At 54.0% G+C, this 27,069-nt stretch overlaps 2 protein-coding genes across 11 annotated transcripts in view; one reads left to right on the forward strand and one right to left on the reverse strand.

The window, feature by feature from the left end:
- The window catches only part of ZHX3 (zinc fingers and homeoboxes 3), a 59,925-nt gene extending 59,214 nt beyond the window's left edge, over window positions 1-711 (reverse strand). For 3 of the 4 annotated variants that reach the window (XM_068911920.1, XM_068911917.1, XM_068911919.1), the window contains exon 1: window positions 627-675. The gene's annotated coding sequence lies outside the window, so the exon portion shown is untranslated. Of the gene's footprint in view, window positions 1-626 lie in introns of all 4 variants that reach the window. The other variant, XM_068911916.1, reaches the window with a different exon arrangement.
- Window positions 510-27,051, forward strand: LPIN3 (lipin 3). 7 transcript variants are annotated; one of them, XM_068911909.1, is made up of 21 exons: window positions 7,935-8,350; window positions 12,027-12,227; window positions 12,771-12,866; window positions 13,863-14,098; window positions 14,375-14,482; window positions 14,970-15,090; window positions 15,263-15,713; window positions 16,573-16,672; window positions 16,798-16,967; window positions 17,046-17,139; window positions 17,706-17,775; window positions 18,360-18,452; window positions 19,012-19,073; window positions 19,343-19,472; window positions 19,806-19,954; window positions 20,112-20,198; window positions 21,744-21,833; window positions 21,959-22,111; window positions 22,437-22,548; window positions 22,651-22,754; window positions 23,074-27,051. In XM_068911909.1, exons 2-21 carry the CDS (start codon window positions 12,036-12,038, stop codon window positions 23,216-23,218), a joined length of 2,763 nt encoding a protein of 920 aa, XP_068768010.1. In that variant the 5' UTR covers window positions 7,935-8,350; window positions 12,027-12,035; the 3' UTR covers window positions 23,219-27,051. The 7 variants fall into 7 exon arrangements, with proteins under 7 accessions (XP_068768015.1, XP_068768013.1, XP_068768010.1 ...); XM_068911908.1 differs by having other exon boundaries at window positions 7,971-8,214; XM_068911914.1 differs by lacking the exons at window positions 7,935-8,350; window positions 21,744-21,833 and adding an exon at window positions 510-550.
- Window positions 27,052-27,069: the final 18 nt, after the last annotated feature.

Genomic DNA, 27,069 nt, shown 5'->3' on the forward strand with positions numbered 1-27,069 from the left:
GCTGATGAAAACAGACACAAGTTCAGCACGACTCCGCTCACTTGAGCGCTCACAAAGAGCTTAAAAAGTAAGAGGACTAGGCTGCAAGTCCCAACGCGAGAGCCCGCTCCCGGTCTGCTTAAAGCCACCGGCAGGCAGCTCGCGCCGCCGGTTCTCCGCCCGGGCGCAGGCAGCGGGGCTCTTCCCGGCGCCGGGGCAGACGTGCGCCACCGGCCGCCCCGCCAGGCCCCGGCCGCCCCCCTCGGCCCGGCCGCGCCGAGCTCGGCTGCAAACAGCCGGCTCCCCCCGCCGCCGCCGCCGCCGCCGCCCACCCGCCCGGGCCCGAGGGGCTGCGGCAGGGAGAGCGCCGAGGGGCGGCGGGGACCGGGGCGGCGGAGCCGGGACAGGCAGCGGGGCCCGGAGAGGATGGAGCTGGGACGGGGGCCGCGCGGGGCACCGGGGCTGAGGGAACCGGTCTGAGGCAGCCGGGCCGGGGCCGAGGCAGCCGGGCCGCGGGGAGGGGCCGGGCGGGCCGGGCTCCCCTCCGGCGGCGGCGGCGGCGGGCGCTGAGGTGAGGTGAGGTGAGGGGCGCGGCGGCCGGGCCGCCCCGGGACCCACCCCGCGGGGCCGCCCCGCCCGGCACTCACCCGCGGCAGGTCTCCGAGCCGCCGTGGCGGCTCGGCTCGGCGCGGTCCGGCGGCGGCAGCGGCGGCCCCGGCCCCGGCGGCGAGCGCGGGGCGGGCGGGGGCGGGCGGCTCAGCGGGGCGGCCGGGCGGGCGCCGCCGAACCCAGGCATTGGCGGGGGGCGGGGGGGAGCGCGGGGGGCGGGCGGGCGGGCGGGCGCGACACACACCGGCATCAGCGAGATTCCATCGCCTGGCGGGGGGGGGAGGGGTGACGTCACCGGAGCCGGGCCGGGCCGGCGCGCGCGCTTGCGCGCGGCTCGGTTGGCCCCGGGCGCGACGGTGCGCGCGTGCAGCGGGCAGGGCGGCGAGCGCGGGCATCGGGGGCATGTACCGGGCAGGGCGGCGAGCGCGGGCATCGGGGGCATGTACCGGGCAGGGCGGCGAGCGCGGGCATCGGGGGCGTGCACCGGGCAGGGCGGCGAGCGCGGGCATCGGGGGCATGCAGCGGGCAGGGCGGCGAGCGCGGGCATCGGGGGCGTGCAGCGGGCAGGGCGGCGAGCGCGGGCATCGGGGGCATGTACCGGGCAGGGCGGCGAGCGCGGGCATCGGGGGCATGCACCGGGCAGGGCAGCTAGCACCTGCACCGGGGGAGCGCACTGGGGGCATGCACCGGGGAGGCCGGCGAGCGCCTGCATGGGGAGTGTGCACCGGGGAGGGCAGCTAGCACCTGCACCGGGAGCATGCACCGGGAAGGGTGGCTAGCACCTGCACCGGGAGCGTGCACCGGCTGTATGCACCGGGAAGGGCGGCTAGCACCTGCACCGGGAGCGTGCACCGGCTGCAGGCACCGGGCACGTGCATTAGGCCTGGGGTAGGACGGCAAGCGCGTGCACGAGACCGTGCCCCGGGTCCCCGGGCTGTGCGCCCGCTGCATGCCGCAGCCCCGGGGGCGACCGCGGAGCCCGGCCGCGGCGCAGCGGGTGGTTGCCCGCCGGCCCGGGGAGCCGAACGGCTCCCTGCGGCGGACATCTGCCCGAACAGCAGCACCTCTGGTGCTCGGGCAGCGTTTAGTAATGGTATCAGTTAGGAGCAGTTGGGGGCATTAGATCGGAGCACTAACTTTAAAAAAAATTTTTTGTAAGTGTAGCTTTGTAGCATGTATCTGGAAATAAGACAGCAGCTTTGGACAAAAGTTAGGAGTTTTTCCAGCTGCCTAAATGTGCACGTCATACCTCTTTTCCTGGACTCAGAGCTGCTGGTCAAACGCTGCTCGCCGTTCTGCTGATGTAAATATGATGCGATCTAGCTAATCCCCAGGGAATATTGTCGGCTTCAGTGCACAGGTCCCGGCTGCGTTATTGGCACCTTGGACCGGGCAGAAGAGCGCTCGCGGTGCATGGCACGCTCCAGCGCTTCCTTTCTTGGGAGGGGTTACTGCTCAGAGCCATCAGCTCTCCCGGTTTTATAGCGTCGGGGCTCCTCTGATGCCCCTGGCTCTTGAAGCCACGCGACTGTGTGGGAGTCGCAGCTTTTTGGTTTTTAAGTAAGCTTGAACCCTTTGTGTTTATGGAAGAAATGTGAACTTTTAACAGGTCGGAAGCTGGGAGCCAAATCAGAAAGTTCCCCCAGCAGAGTGTATTTATAAAGCAGAAGGGATGGTTTTAAACCAGTCCTGTGTGATGGGCAATTGTGGATGGCATTTCCTTCTCTTCAGGCAAAATGGCTTTCCCACCCACTCCGTCACATGCCAGGCCAGTCTGACCTGATCCTTCTGGGAACGGAAAAAATAAAAATAAAAGCCACCCTATGTTTTTCTGTTGTTTTGCTGGCTCCAAGGCCGGCACTCGGGGCAGCCGGGAATTGCATCCCCCCTCGGAGCGAGCGGGACACCTGAGCCTTGCTCCCTTCTGCTCTCGCTGCCTGGGAATTTCACCCCGTCCGGCTGTGCTGACGCGCTGTGTCTGTCTCCCTCCGGCCTCTGTTGCTGAATCACCCCTTTCACAAGCGCTGGAGCTCTTTGTTGATCCGGCGAAGGAAATTGGAGCCCCTGCAAGGCCAACTGAGAGCGAGGCAGGAAATGCTGGGCTTTGCCAGGCGTCCCTGCTGTCTCCCTGGGTTTAAAAGGCTGCTTATCTCTCCTAGGAGGAGGCGGGGGCTGTAACAGAGGGCTCGGGAAAGCCCTTTCCCATCCAAGCCCTCCAGCCTAGTGGAAATCCCTGGACGGTGCCGGCAGGGGAGGCTGGGCTCGCTCACGAGAAGCAGCGCCCGGCGCCTGGTGGATGTGTCGCCTTGCACCTAGCCTAGCTGGCTGCACGCAGCCAGGCAGCACCCTCCTGCAGGGTGCCCAGCGCAGGGACCGCTGATCTGCAGCGTCTGGTCCCCAGCTGCCAGGGCTGGGGACAGGCATCTCTGCTCCCTGGACGGGACCCCCCCGCTGAGGAGCGTTGCTGTCCTGCGCCCCACAGTGCTCCAGGGCACTGCGTTGCTGCCTGCCAAAATTACCCCCCGCAAAGTTACAGCAGGGCGGTGGAGTCATGCCGCCCTGAAAACTTTTTGGGCCCCCCACAGCCGGGCAAACAGCAGCGGGCAAATCTCCCTGGGGTCACACTGCCAGGCAGCTCTCAGCTGAGCTGGAAGTTGTCCCGTTGGGGCCAGTGTATTTGCTGCACTGGTGCCCAAGCGAGACCAGGAGCTTTCAAAGTATTTGGGCTATTGGAGTAAGCTATTTAGCTATTTAGCACATCCATGCTAAATTAGTGAACTCAGTGGCTATGGCCATCTCTAAAATGACATTTGGTGCTTGCAGAATGTTGCTTAGTGGCAGCAAGGGGTGCACAGCGTTCGGGAAAAGGCACCTTGGCAGCCGTGCCTCCATCTAGCCGGCTGTGCGTGACCCGGGGCCTTGGTTTTTGCCAGCATCTCAGGAAATGCCAGTGTAAGGGGGAAGTTAGCAAAGTTAAAGGACAGGGCTGGCCAAGGAAGAAGCAGCCTGGCCTGGCTCTGGATATGTTTTTACCGGACACCGGAAGGTCCTGCCCAGAGCAGTGAAGTCCCAGAGCATCCTTCCAGCATGAGGAAAGGAGGCAGGAGGACCCGGCTCCCTGGCTTGGGGGTGGAGAAGACGATTTAGATGGTGCAGTAAGTGGCTTTGCGAGGTGGACTTCAGTCTGTCAAACAGTACTGATGTCCCTAGCTACTGGATGAGCCCAAGACTGGAAGTTCACCTCCCATCCCAACCCCTCCACCCCAGCTTAGCTCGTCTTCACAGTGAAGCCCCTCATGGGCAGAGAGACCCTCTCTGCTAACTCAATCCCCATCCTGTCCATGAGAACTTCTTGCTCCTCTGCAATGTCTCTGGTGAGCTGAGTTACCTCAGGTCTCAGCTTTGACAGAGGAGGCAGGTGAGTTGGCCAGCTGGCAGGGTCTCTGGTGCCACCTCCACTCTCCTTTCCGCTCACCCCAGGCCCACAGAGAACTGAGCAGCAAGAGGGTGTCAGAGGGGAAGCGTCTCGAGGGACGGCCAGGCTGCTTAAAGAGAAGCTTAAATAGCTGGGAAAATCCAGGAGAAATAGTGTGACGATTCAGGCAGGAGAAGGAGGGAGAAGGCAAAACTGCTATCACCTTGGAGGCATCTGAAGAATTGGCTGCGGCCTGGCCTGCAGCAGCTGTTGAAATACAAAGAGGGGGAAAAACAAGCCCGTCTTTGACACAGCTTGTCCCTTCTTCCTCCCTGTGGCTGAAGACATTAATTGTTTTCCTGGGACAGGGGAAAATTTAGGAGTCTCCTCGGCAGCACGTGCCTTGGGTCCTCCAAAGTGCCAAGCTGATGGATGGAGTTTTCTTGGAGACGCACTGGAAATGCCGGGATCATGGCTCTCTAGATGGCCTGCCAGGGGAGGCACAACCATGCAGACGAACAGCAGAGCCCGCAGGAGAGCACTGAGGGGCCAGAGCTCTGACACAAGCTGCTATGCCGTGCCAGGTGAAGCTGCAATCTGAGAGTGGCGGGGGGGTGACAGGGGCGCAAGGAGAAAGCTGCCAAGACGGATGCGCATGTGAGCTCTGCTTTCCCATTGGAATGCAAGGAGCTGAAAGTATTATATCTCAGGTAGCTAATAAAGAAGCTGTCTTGTTTTAAAAAGGCTCATTGCAAACATCTGCTGGTTGTGGAGTTCCCCAAAGGGGGAACAAACCTTTTCCGATTTGAGCAGATCCCGGTCGGAGGATGCAAAGGATGCATGCAGAAATTGAGATGCCCAACGTAACGAGTCCAGAGAGTGATGGTCCTGCAGGGTTCACCTTCACAAGAAAATGAAGAGCGAGCAAGAGGGGATATGAGGGGCTCAGAGATGGCTGGCAGAGACCAAGAATAACTGCACAACTTTGCAAAAAGTGACTATATCTGGCCCTGGACGCTGCAGCCCCGCTGTATGGAGAGCAGTGCTTGCAAGCATTGGCGTGTCTCCCACCGTTCCTTCCTTCGGCCCTGACCTACCTGCTTGGCAGTGGGGCAGAAATCCTGTCCCCTCTTTCTGCAAGCAAGACGGCAAAGCAGGATGCGGGGCTTGGAAAAAATGACCCCAGCGTGCATTTGCGTCTTAACAGACTCACCTGCATCTGAGAGCTTTTGCAAAGGAGCACATAGCCCTCTAAGGACAAATGTTCGGTGCAGGGAACCATGAGCTGCCAGGAGCCTGGCCGGCATGGGGGGTGGCTGGGCCCAGCTCCTGTGTTGTGTACCCGCAGCAGGGCTGGAGCAGCCTGCCTCTAGAAAGCCTTGCTCCTTATTCAAACGAAGCATGGTTTCGCCATGATCTTTTTGCTGGATCTACTCGGTGCAGAGTGTCGATTGCACAAGTGAAGATCTGACTAATTTGCCAGTATACACGATCTGGAGTTCATGCAGACTTTCTGCTTTGAGGCTGCCTTTATGACCGATAGTAGCAGATTGCTTGATCCTGTCTACTGGAAGAAATTCAATCTGTTCGAGGTTACAAAAATGTATGAGTAGATGTATGAAGTTTATGCTAGGTCAGTGCCTTGTGTTAGGTGGCTGCAGCGTTCTCGATCAGGTACCGGATTTATTATTGCCTTTGTGTTGCAGCCTTCTCTGCTGAACTGGGGGTTGCAGGGTGCAAACCGCTGCGCAGGGTGAGGTCCTCTCTGACTGTGTGACTAAGTGCTAGTCTAAAATGCTGTGACAAGGACACAGCAGTCACGGTAGCTGAGGTGCTGCAGCCTGGGGTGTTTAGACTCAGGTCTAGACTGAGGTTAAAACAGGCTCCCAAACTCATTCCTGGTTGTGAATAAATGGCTGGTAACTAGTTTAGGGGGAGCACAGTCTGCTGAATTTGGGGGCAGCTGCCTGCCCAGGGCTCCCCTGCTAACCCAGATGGGCTCTGGGGTCAGCAGATGTTGCCAAACAGCCTGGCTAAGGGAACACAGCCGTGCCTGACCACCCACAATAGCTGTCTTCAGTCCAATTTCACTAAGGGTAGAGCTCTCAGAAATATTAAGTTGCTGGAAAACAGACTCCCTTCCTTACTTATTTTGACACAGCCTTTGGAGAGGTTCCCACAGAGGATGTGGGACCTTGTGTCCCGGCTGTGCTAGGCGCTGTACAGACACAGGTCTCCAATTCATTGGTTTGCCATCAACTCTACCTATATTGTATAACTGAGGAAACTGAGGCATAGGGAGGTAATGTGATTTGCCTGGGAACATGCGGTTCTCAGTCCACACGTGGCATTTCTGCAGTTCAGCCCGTTAGCTGTGACCAACACAGATGTTTTGGGCCCTCTCCTCAGTGGCTAAAGAGGTCCCAAGCAGCCACCCTCCAGATTTGAGTCTCCTTGGCCCACTGAGATCTAGAAAGGCTTCTTAAAGCCTCTTTTTTTATACTTTTCCTTCCCCTGCTACTCTCCTCCCCATGAAGAAAATCCCAGGCAGAGAAGGCCCCTGGGGCCAGCCATCTCCTTCTGTTATGTCTTGGTAAGACTTAAGGGTGGGCTGTGGCAGTGCCTCCATAAAATAATGCTGTGTTTCCTTGTGTCCTGAAGATTTTGTAAGGCCAAAAAAAAAAAAAAAGCAGAAAGCTGCAATCATGGATATGAAGAGGCTAAAAGCCGCCCCAGGCAGGGGCTGCTGGGGCCGCATGGTGCCTACACCCCTGAGCTTTGGGGTGCAGAAAGAGCTAACAGGGACGGATGGAGGGATGAGAGAAGGAAAGGAGAAGTCGCCACCCTGCGGTGAGATCTCTGTGGAGCCCCACAGGGCTCCAGGGACCGCAGGTCTCCCCAGAGCTGGGCCAGCAAGATGCTGAGCCGGCGGATGGGGTGGTGCCGTGGCCCATGGGGTTCAAATGCTCTGGGGATGGTACAGGATAAAGCCTACGATAGGTGCAGTGAGAAATTCAGGCTCCCTGTGGCATATGGCATAATAGAGCAACACATAACCCACGCCTCACCTGCAAAGATTCTTGTGAAATCAGTCACATCCTGCTCTGGGGACACCAAGACCCTCACCAGACGAGTGGCAAAGCCAGAGAACGAGCCCAGGCCAGAGCTCTGACCGGCAGGAAACTCTGCCTTCCCCTATGCAGCTAGAGGCAAGGACTGATTTGTGCAAGGAGTTTTGGTGTGTGTTGCCAGCCCCAGGTTTCACAATGAAACAACCCACCAAAACTGACCCTCAAGTTTACAGCTAAAAACATCCAAAAGGGATGTTTTAGGGACAGCTAAAAATACCCAAAAAATCCCCCTCCCCCCTAAATGTTGGATTCTGGGGAAGGCTCATTCCTTCATGTAAAACTACATGCCAAAGCCATGATAAAGGAACCCACATTCCTGCAGATCCAAGCCTGGCCAGTGTTGCTAAGATGCACCAGCTCTTACATCCAGTAGCAATTAAGGAAGCAACACAGCAACTATCATCCTGTCTACCCTTACTGGTCATACCTATATGACCAGGTATGTGTATAACCCTAGGGAGGAGGAGAAATAAGTATCCAGTGTGGGCTCTGCAGTGAGATACTCCCCATGCTGGAGTGCCCTTGTCTCAGCCAGGCACAAATATTGCACCTCAGCCCCATCTGCCATCATCTGGCTGTCAGTGGCTCTGTGAGGCTTCTCTCCAGTCATTGCAAGGCATCTTCTCAAGGGCAGATTTTTCCGAAAACTATGCCTTTGTCACTGGGTTTTCCAGAGGGCTCAGTCTCCAAGGAGAGCTGGGGCTTTGCACAGTTCATGCACTGAGGGGTTAAACTGTGGGAGCTCTGGCCGGTGGTCTGGAAAAGGAAAGGAGAACATTCTTGGGAAATTCCAGCCTGGTGGGTCCTGCTGCAATAGCCTTGCAAACTCTGGGTTGGGAAATGAATGAGAGAGGAAGGAAGGAGTCTCTCCATCAGGGAATAACAGTTGGCAGCACTGCCTGGAGCTGCTGGAGCAAGAGAGCTGGTTGCAATGACACACAGCTGCTCTCAGTCAGCGGTGGCAGCTGCTGCCCCGGAGATCCACCCTCAGGGCCTCCCAGGAGCCCTAATAGGCTCAGCAGGAAGCAGAGCACTGGAGATTTGATGCAATTTGGGAGGCGGGGCCCTCCCCTTCCTCAGGTGAGAGGAAGGAAGATGTAGGTAAGGAGGAGGAGCTGAGGGTGAGGTATTACTGCTGGCAGAAGGCTGTTCCTGGGACTTTTGGATTGGGTTTGCTCCCAAGTTGAGGACACACTGAGGTTAAGCAGCTGCTCAGGTAATGGGAACAGGTCTCTGGCAGTCCATGGTGTGGAATGCCTGGGAGGGTGGCTGTACAGGGTGGAAATGGTGGGTTTCTTCTGTGGTGTGACCAAGCCTGTGAGTGGTTGCCTCTGCATTGTTTACCCAAAACGGCCCAGGAGAAGGACACCTGGGTGGCTACCACTGTTCCAGAAGCAGAGCAGGCAGGTAGCATGTTAGCAAGGTGCCTGGTTTATTTTGGGAGGCTTTTTGGCTGAAGAGGGGGCCTGTGAGCCTGAGGGCTGTATTACCCCCATGGTGAAGAGTTGCCCCTGTGCCCTCTGCAAGGACTGAGTGGCAAAGAGCTGAGACCTTGCTCATGTTTGGGTGAGTAGTGGGGGAGGCCCCTCTTCTCCTGGGGGTTTATTTGATGTGTTTGGCTTGGTGTCCTTGGACTGGCTTGCAAGCCCCTTTCTCCTGCCCTACCCACCCATTAATCTCTTTTCAAAGTGTAACTAATTCCTCATCTCCATAATAGATCTGCTCCATTTGAGGCTGGGATGAAGACCATGAGGAAAAGTCTGAGTCTTTCTTCCTCTCTCTTCCTTTTCCTCCTCTAGCTTTCCTAGATGAAGTCCACAGAGAGTTAAACTTACTGAGCTGGAAACTGTACTGTATTCTTGCTCCCAATGTCCTGAACTCTGAAAGCAGATCTGAACTCAGACATGGGCTCCCTGGGCCACAGCTTGCTGCAGGCAAGATGGGAGCTGGGCTAGGCGTATGTGGTGATGCAGCAAGGTCCACCTGAGCTTTTGGGCTCTCGTGCATGCTGCCAGCATCCCCCTTCCTTCAGCACCCGGGTGCCGCAGCAGGGGCTGGGGGAGTATGCCCAGAGCCTGCAACAGCACCTGGGTTTGCAGGGGATGCCCTGGTTTTGGGGGTGTGCCGCAGCACGGGCCCCATGGCGCTCAGGGGCGGGGGAGTGTTCTCTCCATTCCACTGTTTCAGGTCCATCCCAGCACATATCCTGGGCTAATCCTAGCTGAGAGCCTGTTGGCACCACCTCTGAAGCGTGGGGGCTGGCCCTAAGCACTCGCTCCTGAAACCTGCCCCCCCCCCCCCCCCACCCCGTCCCCAGCGCAGGGAGGGACGCATGATGGCTGGGCGCAGGCTTGGCTGTGTCGTGGGAAGGCGGCAGGCGCTGGCAGTCTCATGGGCCTCTGCCCAGCGGCGGTGTTGGGGAAAGCTGGGCTCAGCAGGACAGCGCGGTGAGAGCCTCGTCCCATGACACTGGTGCTGTGCAGAGCTGACGGAGGCACTGAAGCTTCTGGAGCCGGCTGCTGCTGCCCGCAGTGCCCTGCTCAGCCGCGGGGGTTTTTGGCTCATTCTCCGCCATCGCTGCATGGGAGAGGAGTGGAGGGAACATGGAGCTGGGCCTGGGGCTCCTGGTGCAGACCTGCCCCCCGGAGGGACCCGGGGGATGACTGGCAATGGGAAGGATGTGAGCTTCTGCAAAACGGACCGGACGGGCCTGGTGCCTGCCAGGGCAGAGAGGTCATCAGGCAGCGTCTGTCTGTCCTTGTCCCTCTGGGTAAGGAATTGGCTTTCCTGTGGTCTCCTCACAGGCTGTGTGCTCCTGGAAGCTGTGCCAGGAGCCCCCGGGGATGCTGTGCCGTTGCTGACCGTCCACAGGAGTGAGAAGTGGTTTTTAGCTCATCCACAGCAACTGTCCTGGGGGTAGGTGGGTCCGGAGTTGGCAGCTCTGAAAGCTAGGCTCAGCCTCTGTGGCACCCCAGTGTCTTGATCGATGCAGCCATGGACTCGCTCCCAGGGTTTGATGCGATAACATGCAGATGGTTATCCTGCCAATGCTGTATGCTAGCGAGGGAACGGGATTTGAACCCAGCTCTTCTCTGCAGCACTGCGGTGCAGGCCTCCGAGCTAGCAAGCTGCCTGGCTCATCTGGCCGCATCGGTGACTAGAGCCTGTATGGGGTGCTCTCAAACAGAGTAGCCTCATGGAGCCCAAAGAAACAGGCTTCCCCCCTGGAGGCTCCCCCTCCCAGAAAAGGAGACCCTTCCTTTTCTGGCCCTAGCATTGCTTTGGGCTAGAAGAGATTAAACAGCATGTGGTCCCTCCTCCACCTACGCTGGTTCATCCTACCTTATCTTACATCTCCCTTTTCCCTGGGCCTGGGGCAGTGTTCCTCCCCAGCTAAGAATGAGGAAGGCCAGGAGAGCCTGGGTGCTGGGGAGACCTTGAGGTGCAACTGGTAGGACACGCTGGCTGGGAGCTTGAGGTGACAAGTGAGGTTGGTCTGTGGCTTTGCTATTGTCTGTTCTGTACAGTTTGTGGCCCTGGGTCTCTCGCTTATGGCTGGGATGTTGCTGGACAACTACCCTGATAAGATGTTGTTAGTGCTGCTGTGGCTCCCCATGAATTGTGCGGCTTTCTCCTCCTCCTAAGGAGCAGCCAGTCAAAATGTTGCCCTGTCCTGGAACTGCTTACCCTCCTTGAGGCTTATGTGCCGGGAGCTCAGGATAACTGCAGGAAAGATACCAAGCTCCTCTAACCCTTGGCTATTGGGTCTTACTCAGTGCTGCTTTTGCAGTAGAGGCTTGGATGAACACCTGGCACCCAGGCTGTGATAAGCAAGAAAGTACTCTGGGGTTTTCCCATGTGTTGACCAGGAGGAAGCTCCCAGTGGTGGCCTGCAGGAAGGTGGGTTGTACGAAAGCCTGCCAAACCATCTGGAGCTTGCGTGCTGTCTCGCGTCACTGGGAGGACCTGGCTGTGAATCTCCAGCAGGGACTGTGTGAATATCCCACCTCTGCAGATATCCCTTTTCTCCATGTGCCTGTGTGTGGTGGAGGGGGGATTATCTTCCACTTGGAGAGCAGCAAGCAGCTGAAGGTTGTGAGCAGGTGAGGTGATGAGCAGAAATCAGGCAGGGTTTTCATTCCAAATGTGAATGAAAAACAAACTGCGCAACCCTGGAGTACACTAGAGCCTCATTAAAAATGGAATTTCAGCACTGTCTGGGAGTCCTCGGCCAGCCTGCAACTCCTGGCAGCAGCATGTTCTTTCCTGGGGTTCCTTGGGAAGCTGGATGATGGTGGCAGTGAACAAGGAGTTAAGACCAGAGAGTTTTAGTTTTAACAGGGGCTATGTCTGATCATTTTGGCTATGCCTATGTGCACACCTCTGAGTGATCATGTTAGGTTTGGGCTTTGAATGAAGTGAGCATGTGGTGTATGCAGCAGTTTCTTGGACCTCCCACCTCTCTTGTCTGAGCTTTTAAGGACAGTCCAGGGCAGGATGTCTCCCTCCAACCAAATGCTTGTTTGAATGGTATGTTAACAACTTGATTGCAAGGTGTGGTTGTGAAGTAGTATTTGCCCTCCCAAGGGGCAAGTGTGATGGTATATCTTAATGGCAAAGGCATCTCTCCTCCAAGTCAGATAGGATGGCTAGTTCTCTGGCTCCTGTCTCGTCCTCTGGTCACCGACTCTCACCGAGTCCCTGGCTGGTCTCTATTAAACCCCTTTATTTTTTTGCCTCAGTTTCCCTAATGACTCAGTTTCCCTGCTTCCCTGATGGGGCTGTTTGCAGCTGTGAAATGAGGTGACTTTCCTAGAGTAAACTCAACTGTGTATCTGCTTGGTGGAGTGTTTTTGTCCTGACCTGAATCTATTCCTGTATCTTGGCTGCAGGCTCAAACAATGAATTATGTGGGGCAGCTTGCCGAGACCGTCTTTGTCACTGTGAAGGAGCTGTACAGAGGTCTGAACCCATCCACCTTGACAGGTTGCATCGATGTCATTGTGGTGAGACAGCCCGATAACTCCTTCCAGTGCTCACCTTTTCACGTGCGCTTTGGGAAGCTGGGTGTGCTGCGCTCGAAGGAGAAGGTGGTAAGTGGTGCCTTCCCTGGCAGAGCAGGTGCTGGGGACCTTGGGTTCCTCCCTCTGGGTGTTTTCTGCTCTAAGTTCAGGAGAGCTGTGTCCTCTCCCCTGTCACAGTCCTGGTGGTAGCACAAGCCAGTTTCTGATGCAGGGAATGAATTATACTTCCTTTGGTGTTTCTGCACCTAGGATCTACGTAGAGTGTCCCCAAAGCAGGCGCATCTAACCAAGAGGTGCTGACGTGAACGGAAGTGGTTGTCTGTGGGAGGGAAGATGAATGTCTATACTTACAAAAGAGCCCCGTTTCAGGAAAGGGGACTCGTGCTGAAAGGGATGTTTGCTAGTTTTTCAAGGGGGTGCCCCAAAATGGAACCCATCCTCTTCCAAAGAGGAGGGTGCTTCCTAGGGAAACTGGGAGAGGTCTCCTGCCTCAACGACCAGCTGGCTGTCAGCCCTCCGAGCAAACTCATCCAGTCCCCTCCCCAGGGAAGGGCCGTCTTGTAAACTGATGGGTGGGCGGGTTTAGATGGACAGACTTCTTCCCCTTGTCAGGTTGACATCAAAATCAATGGGGAGCCTGTGGACCTGCACATGAAGCTGGGCGATAATGGAGAGGCCTTCTTCCTCCAGGAGTCAGAGGAGAATGAGGTTGGTGATGAAGAAGTGAATGTAAGTCTTGGCTGCTGCTCAGAGTCCCTCTGTGATGTGGGTCCAATGCTTCTCTTGCTACCAGTTTGCTATGGGCAGATCCACAAAGGGGCTTGAGACTTTCAGTACTGAGTTCTGCAAAGTCCAGGAGATGGCTGGTGGCCTGAAGGAGCAGGACCATATGAACAGCCCATGGGAGTGGCCAACAGGCACACTTGAAAATGCTGAAGGACACAGATGCCTGAGGAGCCCTTATGTTGCTCTCTTGCTGTGACTGGCTGGAAGTGTGAGGCTCAGGTGGAAGGAGCGGTCTTGGATTGCTGTTCTTCACTGGGGTGGCTCCACTAGCTGCTCTGATAGTTTGTATGTCTTGAAAGGTTCCTCTCAAAGGACCTCCCAATCAATGTGGGGGACCTGGGCTGTGGCACACCTTGAGGGAGCGTTATGCCATATATCTGCATCCCAAACAGGCCTCCCTTCCTGGACATGACTACTGGCCAGCCAGCCAGATACCTCTGAGCTTTGTTCTCTTGGGGGATCTTGTGACAGGGATGAGAACGAGCTAGCTCTTGAGGCAGGCTGTCTGCTCCAGTGGAAGTGGGACAAGACTAGCTGCGGCTTCTGCCAGCTCTGTCCCAGGCTGACTTGTGGTGACTGCTAGCTTGGACTAGACTAGGCTGGGTTTGACAGGACTATTTCTGTAGCAGGAGGAGGACTCTGGAGCCAAATTCCCTCAGCAGTCTCCATAATCCTAGTCTCTTGGTGCCACCTCCTGCCTGCTTCTCCTTGTCTGTGCTAAAGATGTCTCTTTCTTGTGGCTGGATATATGTATATAATTTTTTGTCATGTGTATGAAACGCCTTCTTTAGGTCAAGACACAAAACCACTCCAAAGACTGGGGCTCAGTGGTGTTGGCTATGATGGTTGAGTTGCACAGAATAGAGCCATGGAAAGGAGGGTGTCTGACATGAAGGACTCTTTCCATCTGTGTTTCAGGGAAGCATTCCCTCCCATCTCTGCACATCCCCCATTCCCATGGAGGAAAGCCCCGAGGATCTAGCTCAAGCCTCTCAGGGGCAGGAGGCCTCAAGCTCCGAAGTGACCCTGCGTAAGAGGAAGCGACGCAAGAAGAAGCCCAAGCAGAAGGAGGTGACAGAGTCCAATTTAGAAGGTTGCAAGGACACTGAAAGTGAAATGTCTCTGGAAGAGAAATACAGGCTGCCAACCCCCAGGTAAGCTAGTTGTCTGGGCAGCATGACACAGTGGGCCAAGCTTTTGGCTGATTCATTGATGCTCTGCAGTGCTGAAACATGCCTGTTTGAGCCAAAACACTTTACACAGAGAAACACCAGCATTCTGTGAAGTACCTACTTGGGTCACTGCAGTGGACTGGAAAAGCAGAAAGCCAGTGGAAATGGAAAATTTGGATATTGCCAGCTTTCTCAGAGAGGAGACTGACATCTGAGAGAAGGGCCCAGTGCATAACTAACTTCCTTCCTCTTTTTCAGTGATTCAGTATATTTCTCCTTCACCGATCTCCCCAAAGAAGAATCTGGGTCCTTGCAGTCCCAGGAGATCTACCCTTATTCTGATGGGGAGCTGGCCTCTGTGGACAGGTAATGGTGACAGAGCAAAGGCATTCTGCTCAAGTTTGGTAGGAGTGGGGAACATACCTTGCTAGGGTAGGCCTTAATGAAAAAGGATTTGGAAGTGTCAGGAATGGAAGTTTCTTTTTGTGGTGGTTTTTTCCTTGGCCTGACAAGATGTGGCTGAAGGAAAGATAGGAGCCCTGTCTGGGCCTGTGAAGGAGACTTCTCCTGGCTGTGGTCGCAGAAGCAAGAAGACCATGTACGTGGGGCGCTCGGCTTGGTCCTGGACTGATCCTTGCCTCTGCTGCGTGACAGCCTGGGGCATATCACTTTGCTTCCCCAGGCCACAGCTTCTCACAGGTCTTGCTCGTTTGTAAGTGATAGGTGATACGGGGCAGGACTGGCTCTGTGGGACCAGGCTTATAGGGCTCTTGGCCCTAGATGTCATTGCAGTGATAGAGAAACTTGGGGCTATGGGGTAGGTCAGGTCCAATATCACCTTCTCTTCTTGTAGCTTCACCCTGAGCCATCCATCTTCTCCCAAAAGAGACTCTGAGCTGGAAATCAGACTGCAGGAGAGTTTTGCTCTAGGGGCTGAATCCCATATGCAGTGGGCCTGGGGAAGGCTCCCTCAGGTGAGTTTCTGCTCTTGCTCCTCCTCTACTGACTGGTGGGATGAGGATGCCAGAAAGGCCCAAGGGAAAGTGGAAGGAGCTATGGCCAGGCATCCTCAGAAGAGCTGTCCTCCAATACCTGATGCTTTGGTTTACTTCCCGTACTCAAACCTGTTCTTCTGCTTTCTCTGAGGTGAACAAATCAGAGCGAGTTGAATCAGCCAAGTCTATGAAGACCACTGCTACTGCAGCAACTGTTGCATCAGTGACACCAGCCCCCATGGATATACCAACACACCTTGTTACCACCTCTGAAGGTTTAGAAGGTGGTCCAAGCCCAGCAAGACTGCAGGATGCACCTTGTTCCTCTGCCCTGTCTGTTGTTGAGCCAACACCCACACCTCAGAAGGAGAGCAGCCCCCCCAGACTAAAGGACATCCCCAGCACAGTGGGGGCTGAGAGCTTGTCAGAGCCTTCCTCAACCCTACAAGAGGAGCAGAGAGCTGAGAAACAGGAGGGAGGAGAAAGCATTGTGCCAGAGGTTCAGCCAAACTCAAAGCTCTTGGCTGCTGATGGAGATGCTAGCCTGAGGCAGGCAGGTTCAGAGAGCCCAGAGCCCCACCTGGAAAGCCAGAGGAGAAAAGGTGAGCAGGTTACTGGTGCTGCTGGAAGCAGTATCTGAGCCTGCAGACATGTTTGGTCTTGAACAGGGGGACTGGGTTGTTCAACGACCCATAATTTGTTCATGACTGTCCCGGGATTAGAAGGGTGAAGTGTTTGCTTTGCCCCCTCTGGATGCTACCAGCTCCTTTGTGTTGAAGAGGCCTTCCTCCAGTTTCCTCCTTTCAGTGACCTCCATCCTTCTGAGAAGTCTTTCTGTCTTTTAAGATTCCTGAAGTCAATGTCCTCATGCAGGCTTGGAATGTTTTTCAGTAGTGTAGGCCTTGCCTTAGCTTGAAGTATCTGGCAGCCCCAGGCCTGGCCTATCTCTTCATCTCTAGCGTGCCAAGTCAGGTAGAAAAACCACACAGAGCAAAGTGTACATACATCTCCTTTGAGACCATATTTAAAGGCCTTTAGATTGTTAAGGGTCCTAAGCAAGCTTGCTCCTCCAGCTGGCATAAAGTCAGAATAAAACCATCTGCTTGCAGACAGGGAAGACTAAGTGGGGGGGATGAACAGGGAAATCACAAAGTAATATCCCATATGGTGCTAACTTCAAATGGCACCTTTGGGATTATCATACCAGAACATAGGCAGGACTTCGGCCTGTCTTTTGTGTCCTCTTTGCGGGTGGTCTCATGTCTGTGCAGAAATATTCCAGTACTTCTGTTGCTATTACTTTAAGGCAGTTTTTCAAGTAGGAGAAGCGATGCCCTCTCTGTTGTTGTTCATAACATATCTGTGGGACATAGAAGAAAATGCTGTTAGCTTTCTTGTTGGATCCTGAGAGGCTGGAAAGGCAATTCAACCAAGCTCTCTCCCTTTTGTTTGTGCATCGAGGATCCATAAAAAGAAGTCCTCACCTGGGTCCCAGTGATGTTTACATGGAAGACCTCAGCAGACTAGACGAAGAACAGGTGGCTCTCCGTTTCTCCGGGAGGTATGGAGGCCCAAACGAGCCAAGCTCAGACCTTCTCAAGCAAACTTTTTTTTATACACCAAAGGATCTCGGGTGCACCTAAAGCTATTACCTGATGCTGCTGCTGTTTCTTCTCTTGCTGGTAGTGACACAGAGCAGAGTCCAAAGCCTGTGGCTGACCCCAGCAACCCTCTGTGTGTCCAGCTGCTGTCTGATTTGCCTGCCGAGAGCCCTGTGGACTCTGACTCGGATTTGATGCCTGCAATTGCACTGTCACTGTGTGGAGGCCTTGGGGGCAGCAGGCAGATCTCTCACGGTAGGTATGAGGGGAATTTTGCTTATTGCAAAACCTGTTGGGTACACCAGTGGCATGACATAGCTTCTATCCCATCAGAGAAGTTCATGGAGCACATCATCTCCTACCAGGAGTTTGCTGAGAATCCAGGAATGCTTGATGATCCAAACTTGGTGATTCTGCTCAACAAGAAGTGAGTGACCTGCTCTTCCTCCCTATTTTATCCCAAGATAACCAGTGTGGCCCTCTTTTTCCTCTCTCTACAGAAATGCTCCTGTAGAAATGTTTCTCCATCTGAGGCAAATATCATGATATCATAGCTATGGGCAGGCGCTTTACAGCCATGCTGTAGAACAGTGATCTGAAAATGGACTTTGTGGCTCCAGGAAGTGGTACTGTGCTGCCCTGGCTGGCATCCAGACTTGCACACAACTCTTCCTTCTGTCCTCCCACCCTGGAAAGTGTGTTTGCTCACAAGCCCTGTCAGCAGTACGTGGTCTGTTTTGTTTTCTGCATGTAATGATCAAATGCCTGAGGGATGCTCTAGACGAAAGAGGCCATGCCAACTGCCTTGCTGGTGGAAAGAGCTATAGCCAAACTATGACTTCTCCTTATATTCCCAAGAGAACATAGGGGATCTTCTGGATCTCTTCTGCTATCTGGATTGCATGGAGATGCTCTGCCTCATCTCCTCCCTGCTGCCCTCTCAAGACTGAGCAGTCTGTGTACTGTTATTTCCATCCTTCTTGCTTGTTCTAGGTATTATAACTGGGCAGTGGCTGCTCCCATGGTCCTCTCCCTGCAGGCCTTCCGGAGGAACATTCCTGAGGTGAGTGGCACAACACACTTGCTCCCCATGCTTGCCAGTGGGGCTTCAAGAGTGCAGTGGGGCCAAGCTGCTCCTCTGGTGCTTTGCAAGTGGTCTGGGACAGAGCTGAGGGTTGCTCTAACCTACAAACCGCAAGGTCCCTCCCTTCCTTGGCAGTAGGTACGGCCTGGCTTTTGAGTACCTGGGTTCCACTAAAGCCTGGAAAGCAGACGCTTCCTTGTCAAAAATGACCTATTTTGAGGGTTATGTCTGTGCAAGGGCTGGCAGGAGTCACATTACTTGGGGATCTGAGAGGATTTGGGACATGCATGGGCCTGCCCCAGGGCTCTGTGAACTGGCTGGGACTGCATGGAATAAGGCCTTGAGATGTTTTTTTTCAAGCTGCATCAAGGGAGCAAGTTGTGGTACCATTCCCCTCAAATCATCTCTGTTCATGACATGACAGGAGAGTTGCACGTATCTTGCCCTGTAAATGATTTTGCAAAGAAAAATCTGCCTGGGCAAGGGTTTCCTTTAGGCTGTTGGACAGCTTAGCATCTCTGTGCTGAGGAATGATTTCTTTCAATGTTCTGCCACGTTCACAGAGCACTGTCAACCGACTAGTGAAGGAGAAGATGCCCAAGAAAGGCAGCAGGTGGTGGTTCTCCTGGAGAAGGCGAGAACTGCCCAAAGAGGAGGTGTGTTCCTAGTAGTGGCTGTGACAGCCCTGTCCCTGGGGACAGGAGTTGTTCTGACCGCCAGCAGGTGCGGGGAGGGAGGAGAACAGCAGGGTCTTGGGGCTGACCTGAGGCTGAGTGTGGGAGAGGCCAGAGGTACCTGGTAGCAAATCATCTTCTGCAGGTGGCTGGTCCCCTCAGGTCTGTAAATGCCTGAGCAGCAGGACAACGCCAACATGTGCCTGCACGTGGAGGCTCAGCACTGCGCAGAGCAGATTGCCCTGGCAGTGCCGAGGCCTCTCTGGGCTTCCTGCAACCACCCGCAGTTCAAGTATACCTACGGGCTGACCTGCCTTGCAGATCCAGCTGGGGTTGGCTCGTTCTTCTCCCTGCTCTGTCTGCCAAGGCACTGGGATACGGTGGTTCTTCCATATGGCGCCACCCCTGTGAAGGAACAGGGGTGCATTGCCACAGCTTTTTTTGTTATCACTTTTCCAAGTGCCAGTGAAGCAAAGTGGTCTCTGCTGCTGCCCTCAAGTTCCTCTGCAGCCAAGTGCTAACAATGTCCCTCTGTTTGCAGCCACAGTCGAGGCTGGGGAAGGCTGACGCAGGGATACTGCAGCCAGACTCACCTCAGCAGAGGTGAGTGCCTCCTTCCCACCCCTAGGCTCTAGATAGGGCAGGAGGGTTGCCTTTAAGAGACTCTTAAATGGACAGTTATACTGAATGGATTTGGGAATACGAGGGCAGAAAGCTCTGTTAACGCTCTGGCTGACCCCAGTCAAAGCAAGACCCTTCACGGCCAGGCATGCGAGTTCTCCTTCTGGATCCCCTCCAGATCTCTCTCTTGCTTTCATGGGGAGAGCTGTGGCCTGCACAGAAGAGCAGACAGGCCCTTTCCTTCCTTGTAGGCAGGAGGAGGAGGTATCGTCCAGTGATGACGAGCCCCTGGATTCTGGAAACCCTTTAACAAAGGATGCCTCAGCACAGAAATCTCTGCCGACCTACAAGAAATCTTTGCGGCTCTCCTCCAAACAAATTGTATGTACTCTCTCCTTCACTGGTGTCTCTCTGTGTGGAGGGGACACAGCCTTCTCCATAGCACTCTCTGTACTCCTGACCCTATGTTTTTATAGGGCTTCCAAATATATTGCCCTAGGTGGCCTCCCTCTTAAAGCCCTGGGGCCTCTGTGGCCTGGCCAAGTGACAGTCTCAGCCTTTGGGCTTTGGACTGTCAGTGAGTTGATGCTTGTGTATCGTGTTTGAGGACTCTGCTTAAGAGAGTCTTATTTTTCTGGCTGAGCCATAAAAAACTATTTTCCCCCATATTGTAGTGGTGTCACATCTCCCTGGCATGTTTCCCCTCTGCTGCAGGAGAGGCTGAACCTGCAGGATGGCCCCAACGAGGTGGCGTTCAGTGTGACAACTCAGTATCAGGGTACATGCTGCTGTGAGGGCACCATCTACCTGTGGAACTGGGACGACAAGGTGGTGATCTCAGACATTGATGGCACCATCACCAAGTAAAGCGTCCTTCTCCCTCCCTCTGTCTGTATTGCCCTCATTAGGGGAAAGGGTCCTTTCACGGCTTGCATAACCAGCCAGGAGGGCACCCACCCCATTGCATTCTGGATACTCACCAGGCTGGACTGGCTTAACAGCTTCTCCCTTTCCTTCTAGGTCAGATGCTCTGGGGCACATTTTGCCACATTTGGGAAAAGACTGGACTCATCATGGGGTTGCTAAGCTCTTCCACAAAATCCACCTGTAGGTATCAGGTTGACTAGCACCCTGAGGCTGAGGGGAGGCAGGAGGGTGGTGGAGAAGAGGCCTAGTGCCAAGGTCTGGGAGCCAGAGTAAGGGCTCCTCACTCATGGAGGATGGCCAAACTGGCCCTTGTTTTCTGCTGTCAGTGTAGTGAATGATGTCTAATGCTTGCTGTGCTGTCTGGGATGCTGGGGCTGGGGGAAGAAGGCAGGGGGCTTTTACTGTAGATACTTGAGTGAGCTGCCCTGTTGTCAGCAGTGTGGCATGCATAGTCCAAGTCTCCCTCAATCTTCTGTCATTGCAATCCAAGCATGGAGGATGTGGTAAAAGAAGGCAGTTGTGTTCTGTGGGTACCTGCTGTTGGCAGAGTTGTCTGGAAAGCTCATGTGCCAAGCAGAGAAGCTCTACTGTAGCAGCAAATTTTACTGTTTGCTCGTTCAAAGCTTATTGCTTCTTCCTGCCTGACCCTCTTGTCACTTGCACCATTGCTGCTAACTCATATTTGCACCATTGCTGCTAACTCATATTTGCACCATTGCTGCTAACTCATATTTGCACCATTGCTGGTCTGCTCATGTCCCGCTCAGATCTAGAGGACCTGAGCATGGGGTGAGGCCTACAGCTGTGTGGGCAGGGCCTTCCCCCAAGATGCTGGGAGCATACACTTGCAGTAGCTTCCTTGGGGATGTGGCTGGGCAGGAGGGGTTGTCAATGGGGCTTTGGCAAGTGAGAAGCAGGAGATAGCTGAGTGCTGAAGATGCAGCTGTGAAGGTTGAGATCAGACAAGAAAGTGTGTGTGGGACCACTAGCTCTGCCCAATTCCTTTGACTTGCAGTACAACAGTACATTTCCAGTCTCCTTAATCAGTGGCAGTTGCCTTTATAGGCACCCAGCTATTTATGGTATTTCCCCTCCTCCGGGAGATAAACCTGCCTTGAGATCTGATGCTGTCCCATCTCACTCTCACTGCTATTCAGTCCCTGTGGCTGCGGGTAGCAGCGTGTGCAGGAGCCTAGGGTTCAGGTCTGTCCCTTTGACCTGGCATCTCTGGCCACTAAGAGGCACTGTTGGCCCATTGTTCGTTCAGCCAGGCTTAATGTGGAAACGGGGCTTCTTTATTCCGTTCCCCACGGTGCTGGGAGGTGAAGCTGGGCTCAGTCCCTCTGTGGTGCCATACCTGGGAGCCACGGATGCGCACAGCTGGGGCCTGCCTTTACCTGCACCTCATCTATTATAATCTCTGATTCCGCAAGAGTGCGGTACCATCCTGCCTGAGCTGCTGATAGAGCAACGCTAGCAGCTTGATGCGACCGTAGGGACCATGTTCAGCTCCCCATAAGCTGCACTGAGTCCATAAGGATGTGACAAAGGTGCTATTATATGCTGGCCTAGGAGTCAATGTCCAGATGCACAGCAGAGGTCCATGCAAATGGCAGGAGGTAGCTGTGGGACACTCAGTAGTGAAAGACACCTTACAGCAGGAGTGATGCTGCTAGGAAGGACCTGGAAGAAAGCACAGGGCCCCTCTTCACCTCTGTTCTTCAGGCTTCGCCACAGCAAGGATAAAGACGCTTCTGGGTTTCCGATGAGCAAACAAGCTACACCACTTGTGAAGCCATCCTGTTTCTTGAAGGGGTAAAGATGATTTGGGTTAGACCAGGCATTCAGTTTCACCCTCTGCCCTCAGGTGAGGGGCAAAAGGTATTGGAGAGTGCCATGTCCAGAGCACAGCTCTGAGGGGTTCCTTGTACTCTCTCTAGCAATGGCTACAAGTTCCTCTATTGCTCAGCAAGAGCGATCGGCATGGCGCACATCACCAAAGGCTACCTGAAATGGGTCAATGAGCAAGGCTGTGCCCTTCCCAAGGGTCCCATCCTGCTTGCCCCCAGCAGCCTCTTCTCTGCCTTCCACAGGTACCTTTTTCTCTCTCTATCCCCAGCCCTGCACCTTCCTGTGCCCACGGTGATGGCACTTCCCCCTCCCCCAGCCTCGAAGCTGAGGGGTGTCACAGCCTTAAGCTGCGTCTGGCCTACGTGGTGCTGGATGCCTTTCATGGATGGCTGCAGGAGGAACTGGGCCTGTCCTCCCTGAAGCTTTGTGGTGAAGCTCTTGCAATATGTGGGGTTTCTGTTGCCCTTTAAAACCTCTTCTTAGAGTCCCAAATGGCCTGGCTGTCTGCAGTCCTGGCCTGGTGATGCTGCTCTGACCTCTGCTCCATGCGTGTACTTTGTGCTGCAGGGAGGTGATTGAGAAGAAGCCAGAGGTGTTCAAGATCGCCTGCTTGATGGACATTCAAAACCTATTTACCACAAAGCAGCCCTTCTTCGCAGCCTTTGGGAACAGAGTCAATGTGAGTGGGTCCCCTGGAGATAAAGGGGAGGGTGCTGGCTGGGGCAGGGGGACTGGCACGTTTCAGCAGCTCTCACGCTTCTTATTGACCTTCCCTTGGCAGGACGTGTATGCTTACAAGCAAGTGGGACTGCCGGAGAGTCACATATTCACTGTCAACCCCAAGGGAGAGCTGATCCAGGAGCTCACCAAGAACCACAAGTCAACGTAAGCTGCCTGCATGCTCCTTAGCGCTTTTGGGTTAACCTAGATTTAACCCAAGGAAGAGTCTCTTGGGAGAAAAAAGTAAACAAAACTCTGAGTTACACTAGACAGTTTCCCAGCCAGCCAGCCAAGCAGGCTGCTGAGAGGATTTCTGATGGCAGTGCTGGGCCATGATTACATGGCTGAGGATGGACTAGTGCATGCTGTAACGCTAGCATGAGCTTGGAGGTCTTGACTACCCAGTTGCAAGGCCCCTGCAATTGAGGTTGCCTCAAGTCCCTTTTTGTCCATTACCGCTGCAATTCCTTTCTTATCTCCTTAGGTACGAGCGGCTGTCGGAGCTGGTGGAACTGATCTTTCCTCCCCTAGGGCAGAATGGGAACATTGCTCTGGCGTGTCCAGAATACAGCTACTTCACCTACTGGAGATCTCCACTGCCTGTCATTGACTTGGAAGACTTCTCCTGACACTGCTGCCTGTGGAGACCAGACCAAGGACACTCTCATGAGGATAAGGATAGGCCAGGACTGGATGCAACAGATGCATCTTCTCCCCCCATATGCTGCTCAGGCATTTTGCACTTCTGATATGGGTCGTGTTCCGCACTAGAAACACTCCTTCTCAAGGGGCAAAATGGGGGTAAGGGGAACTCTCACTTTAGAAATATTCATTTACTAAATTGACATTTCCTATAAGCTAGGTGTTTTCTTAAGGTTCTTAACATGTTTAAAGCATGGCTATTTTTAAAGTGGTGGATCACTGTTTTATTTATTGATAGGCCTCTAGCATAGCTATTGCTACCTCCGGTTTGACTGCTGTTCCCAGACAGTCCATCTACCTACAGTTTGGTAGCTGATGGAGTGAAGCTGTCATGTGGCTTAACTCATGAAGGTGGCTGGAAGCAGTCAAGGTTTGAGTGCTCTTCACTAATAGCATGAATAAACAGTGCCTTGATCTAGGCTGCCTTTTGCTCACTGTAGCCCTGTGCATGGAAGTGGGGAGCCAGACTCCCAAGTCCTTTCACAAATGTGGGTGGGCTTATCCCCATGAAGTGCTCTGTCAAGGGGGCTAATCTTGGTGGAGATGAGACCTGCAGCTTCCTGGGTCTGTGGAGCAGCTTAGAAAAGGACTTTCCTACCTCCCACCTTCAGTTAAAGCCGGAAAGCTGACTTGATACAGGAGACAAACCCTGGCTTACAAGTGTGGGCATGGAGGGGTAAATATCCTCTGCCTGCATCCTGCCTGTTCCCTGTGCCAGGAAAGGAACTTGTTCCTATGCACATGTGTTGGAAAGTGCAAGGAGAACACAGTTTTGCTGTCCTGAAGCTGAGTTTTGTCAGGCCTCAGCCAGCCTCTCCATATGCTGCCTGGGGAACTTCTCCAAACCCTTGCTGTTGGCATCACCATGCAGGCAGCTGTGCGTTCAGACAACCTGGTCCTCCTGCTCTGGGAGCACTTAGCTGTAACTATCTAAAACAAAAATGCAGGCAGGAGCACTGCTGGGTGTCTTCCTCTAGTCTGGTATCCAGCTTCTCCCTTCCCTGACCATGGCATGTGAGCGTAAATAACTTCTGGTCTCCTGCCCTCTCTTCCTCTCTTAAATAGTCTGTGTTTTAACTCTAGCTCCCTGTCTTAGCACAATTCTGGTGTTAGGCTTTTTTATTTTTTTTTTCTTTAAAGCTACACACATCATTTTGATGCTGGAAACCTCAGCAAGAAATATTTTATTTTCCTTTCCAGTACAAACAATCTTTCACCTTTTAAAATCTGAACAAATGTACAAGGTTTTAAAACCAATAAAACACAGCCTCTTAACAGGATCAGTCGCCAGCCCCCTCAGAAATCTGCCCAGTGCAAGAACAACCACAAGGCCAGTATCCTTCCCTCTTTGCAAGCAGCAAATGCCCTATTTTACACAAAGTTCATTTCACTTTTTGGAGCATGAATAGCTGGGAACTGACATACAAACTGTCCATATCTTCAAGTGACTAGGCAGGAACAGTCCAACATAGCACCATTTTCTGGAAGGTGGATTTCTTCCTTGCTTCTCCTGTCCTAGCTTTGTTACCAACAGTCGCAGCTCCCTCTGTGCTGGAGGGAGCTGTTCTTATTCAGCTGTTCTCTAAACCAAGCTGTGGCTTACTAGCCTGCCTGGAAATACCATTAGCCTGGTGCTTGGTTAGTTTTTCCTCTTTGGTTGCTGCAGCCCTTTTTCTCCCTCTTGTGACAAGATATGGAGGTTGGCTAGGGCAGGAGGGGAGAGGGCTCCCTGGACCATTAAACAGGACCAAGGGCTGGCTTGAAACCCTCTTCTTTGGCTGGGGCTGAAACTGTCTTTGTGCTCTAACAGCAGTTTCTTTGGGATGGCCAAAGGCAGCTGGATATTGCTCCTCAGCTCCTTCCTCCCTCAGCTGAACAAGAGTCTCAGCAGTGGCAGCCTTGCCCCAAATCAGCAAGGAGTAGAGCAAGTGGATTTTGTCGCTGTGAGCATCCCTCAGTCCAAGCAGACAGGTGGTAAAAGTGTGGCGGAAGGTTTGGTCTGCTCGTACTGCCAGCTGGATGCTGCAAGCTTGCGTAGCAGGAGAAAACGTTTCTACCATGTCAGGGTAACACGACATGGCCAGCAGGACTTGGTGATCCTTGTGGTTCCTTCCAGCCTTGGAGCTTCTGTTTGAAGGAGCTAACTCAGCTGGGATGGGATGGAGGAGAAAAGTTGTCCCTGTTGCCCCTCAGCTGGGCATTGCTGCTGCCTTGTAAGCAGAGAGCAGCTCCCGGGTGGATGCAGCAGGCTGTGTGGTGCTTACTACTTCCACCGTTTGTCCTGACTCGGGAAACCACGGTGGGGAAGAGCAAGGACGCATAGCAAGGCAGCAGCAGGGCTGAAGGCTAGCTGCTGTGAAAGGCTCAGTTAGTTGCCGTGCAGAGCCCACAGAAAAACGTATTCCTCTGCTATAAAGTGCCAGAGCTGGTCATGGAGGATCTTTCATTTCCTCTTCATCCTTTCTGATAATAAAGTCCCTACAGGCTGAACAGCAGAGGAGGCCCATGCCTGGCCTCTCTGAGGAGGTGGATTTTGTGGGGAACGGCTATGCGGGAGGGGCACCAGATCCACACGGTGAATCTGGAGTCACTCAGGAGCTTGTATGGCCTTTTCTAGTCTGTGTTTTCATGGGAAACCAGAGTGACATTGGGCAAATCACCCAGGTCTCTTGTACCTCCTGCAGCCTGGCTCAGGCCCCCGAGTGGGGGGGGTCAACCCTTCCCCATGGCTGAGCCAAGGACATGTCCTGGCTCGCTTCTCAGAGATGCTGTGAGGGATCCCTACCTTCCTCCTCCTCTTCCTTGGCGCTTGCTAAGGGAGTGGGTTCCTGGGCAGCGTTAGCAGATGAATGCGAGGAGGAAGCAGGCTTGTGCTCCTGTGCTGCTGGAAAGGGAAATGCTATGACTCCCTGCAGAACTGGTGCCTCCTCCCTCTCAGAGCTGGACCTCACCTTCCCCACAAGGACACAAGGGAACCCATCTTCACAGTTTAAGCAATAAAACAGAAGAGTGCCAGAGCTGGAGGGCAGGACTGTTCTTCAGGCATCTACAGACACGTGTCTTCAGTAACATGCAAAGGGCTGTGGTTCATCAGGGAAGACACAAGCTTTTCGTAACCCTTTGTGCCAGTCCCAGGTGCAACCAGAGAGCAAAGTACAATGGGATCACAAAGCACAGCACCGCCAAGGCACTGCGTGGCCTTCCTGCAAATGCCGCTGTGGCAGTCGTTAACTGCTCAGTGTGGTTTTTCAAAATATGGCAAGGGAAAGGGGGAACACCAAGAAAAACTTTGCAATCAGACAAGCACCATGACAGTGGATTGTTCAAACTATATGTTTTCCTAATGCATATCCTCATATGCTCTGTAGAGCATGTGCATTTGCATGAAGTGTATAAACAGATTTACCTTACACAAGGAGGGCTGACATCTCGAAGAGGGGAATACAGTCCAGGGGGATGTGCGAATACTTGTTGTCTTTGAAATCCGTAATTCCTGTCGCAAGTTTTGCTGCCTATAAGGAGCCCTGGCTCTCTTTACTCTCTGGATTAAGATGCAGGTGGTCTTTAGGCCAGAGAAACTCTATTCCTCAACTCACAACACAACTACAGGGTTTTATTCTTCAAGAAGAGATAAATCCAAAAAAAAAAAAAAAAATTCCCGCCTCCAGCTTCCTCTTGAATTGCCCTTCTGGAGTCATCAGTCCAGAAGCCAAAACAATACCCCCAGTTACAGAGGCAGGCACCTTGCTACACAGTGTCAGTACAGCTGCTAAACATC

Source organism: Struthio camelus, chromosome 18 (assembly GCF_040807025.1).
Source record: "Struthio camelus isolate bStrCam1 chromosome 18, bStrCam1.hap1, whole genome shotgun sequence".
Taxonomy (NCBI): domain Eukaryota; kingdom Metazoa; phylum Chordata; class Aves; order Struthioniformes; family Struthionidae; genus Struthio; species Struthio camelus.

Excerpts from the sequence above, each read along its gene's own strand:
- LPIN3 (XM_068911908.1), top strand. The coding sequence starts at position 7,975 with ATGAATGAGAGAGGAAGGAAGGAGTCTCTCCATCAGGGAATAACAGTT. Across the intron at positions 22,549-22,650 it reads CCTTTGGGAACAGAGTCAAT|GACGTGTATGCTTACAAGCA; the intron begins GTGAGTGGGTCC and ends TTCCCTTGGCAG. Across the intron at positions 22,755-23,073 it reads ACCAAGAACCACAAGTCAAC|GTACGAGCGGCTGTCGGAGC; the intron begins GTAAGCTGCCTG and ends TTATCTCCTTAG.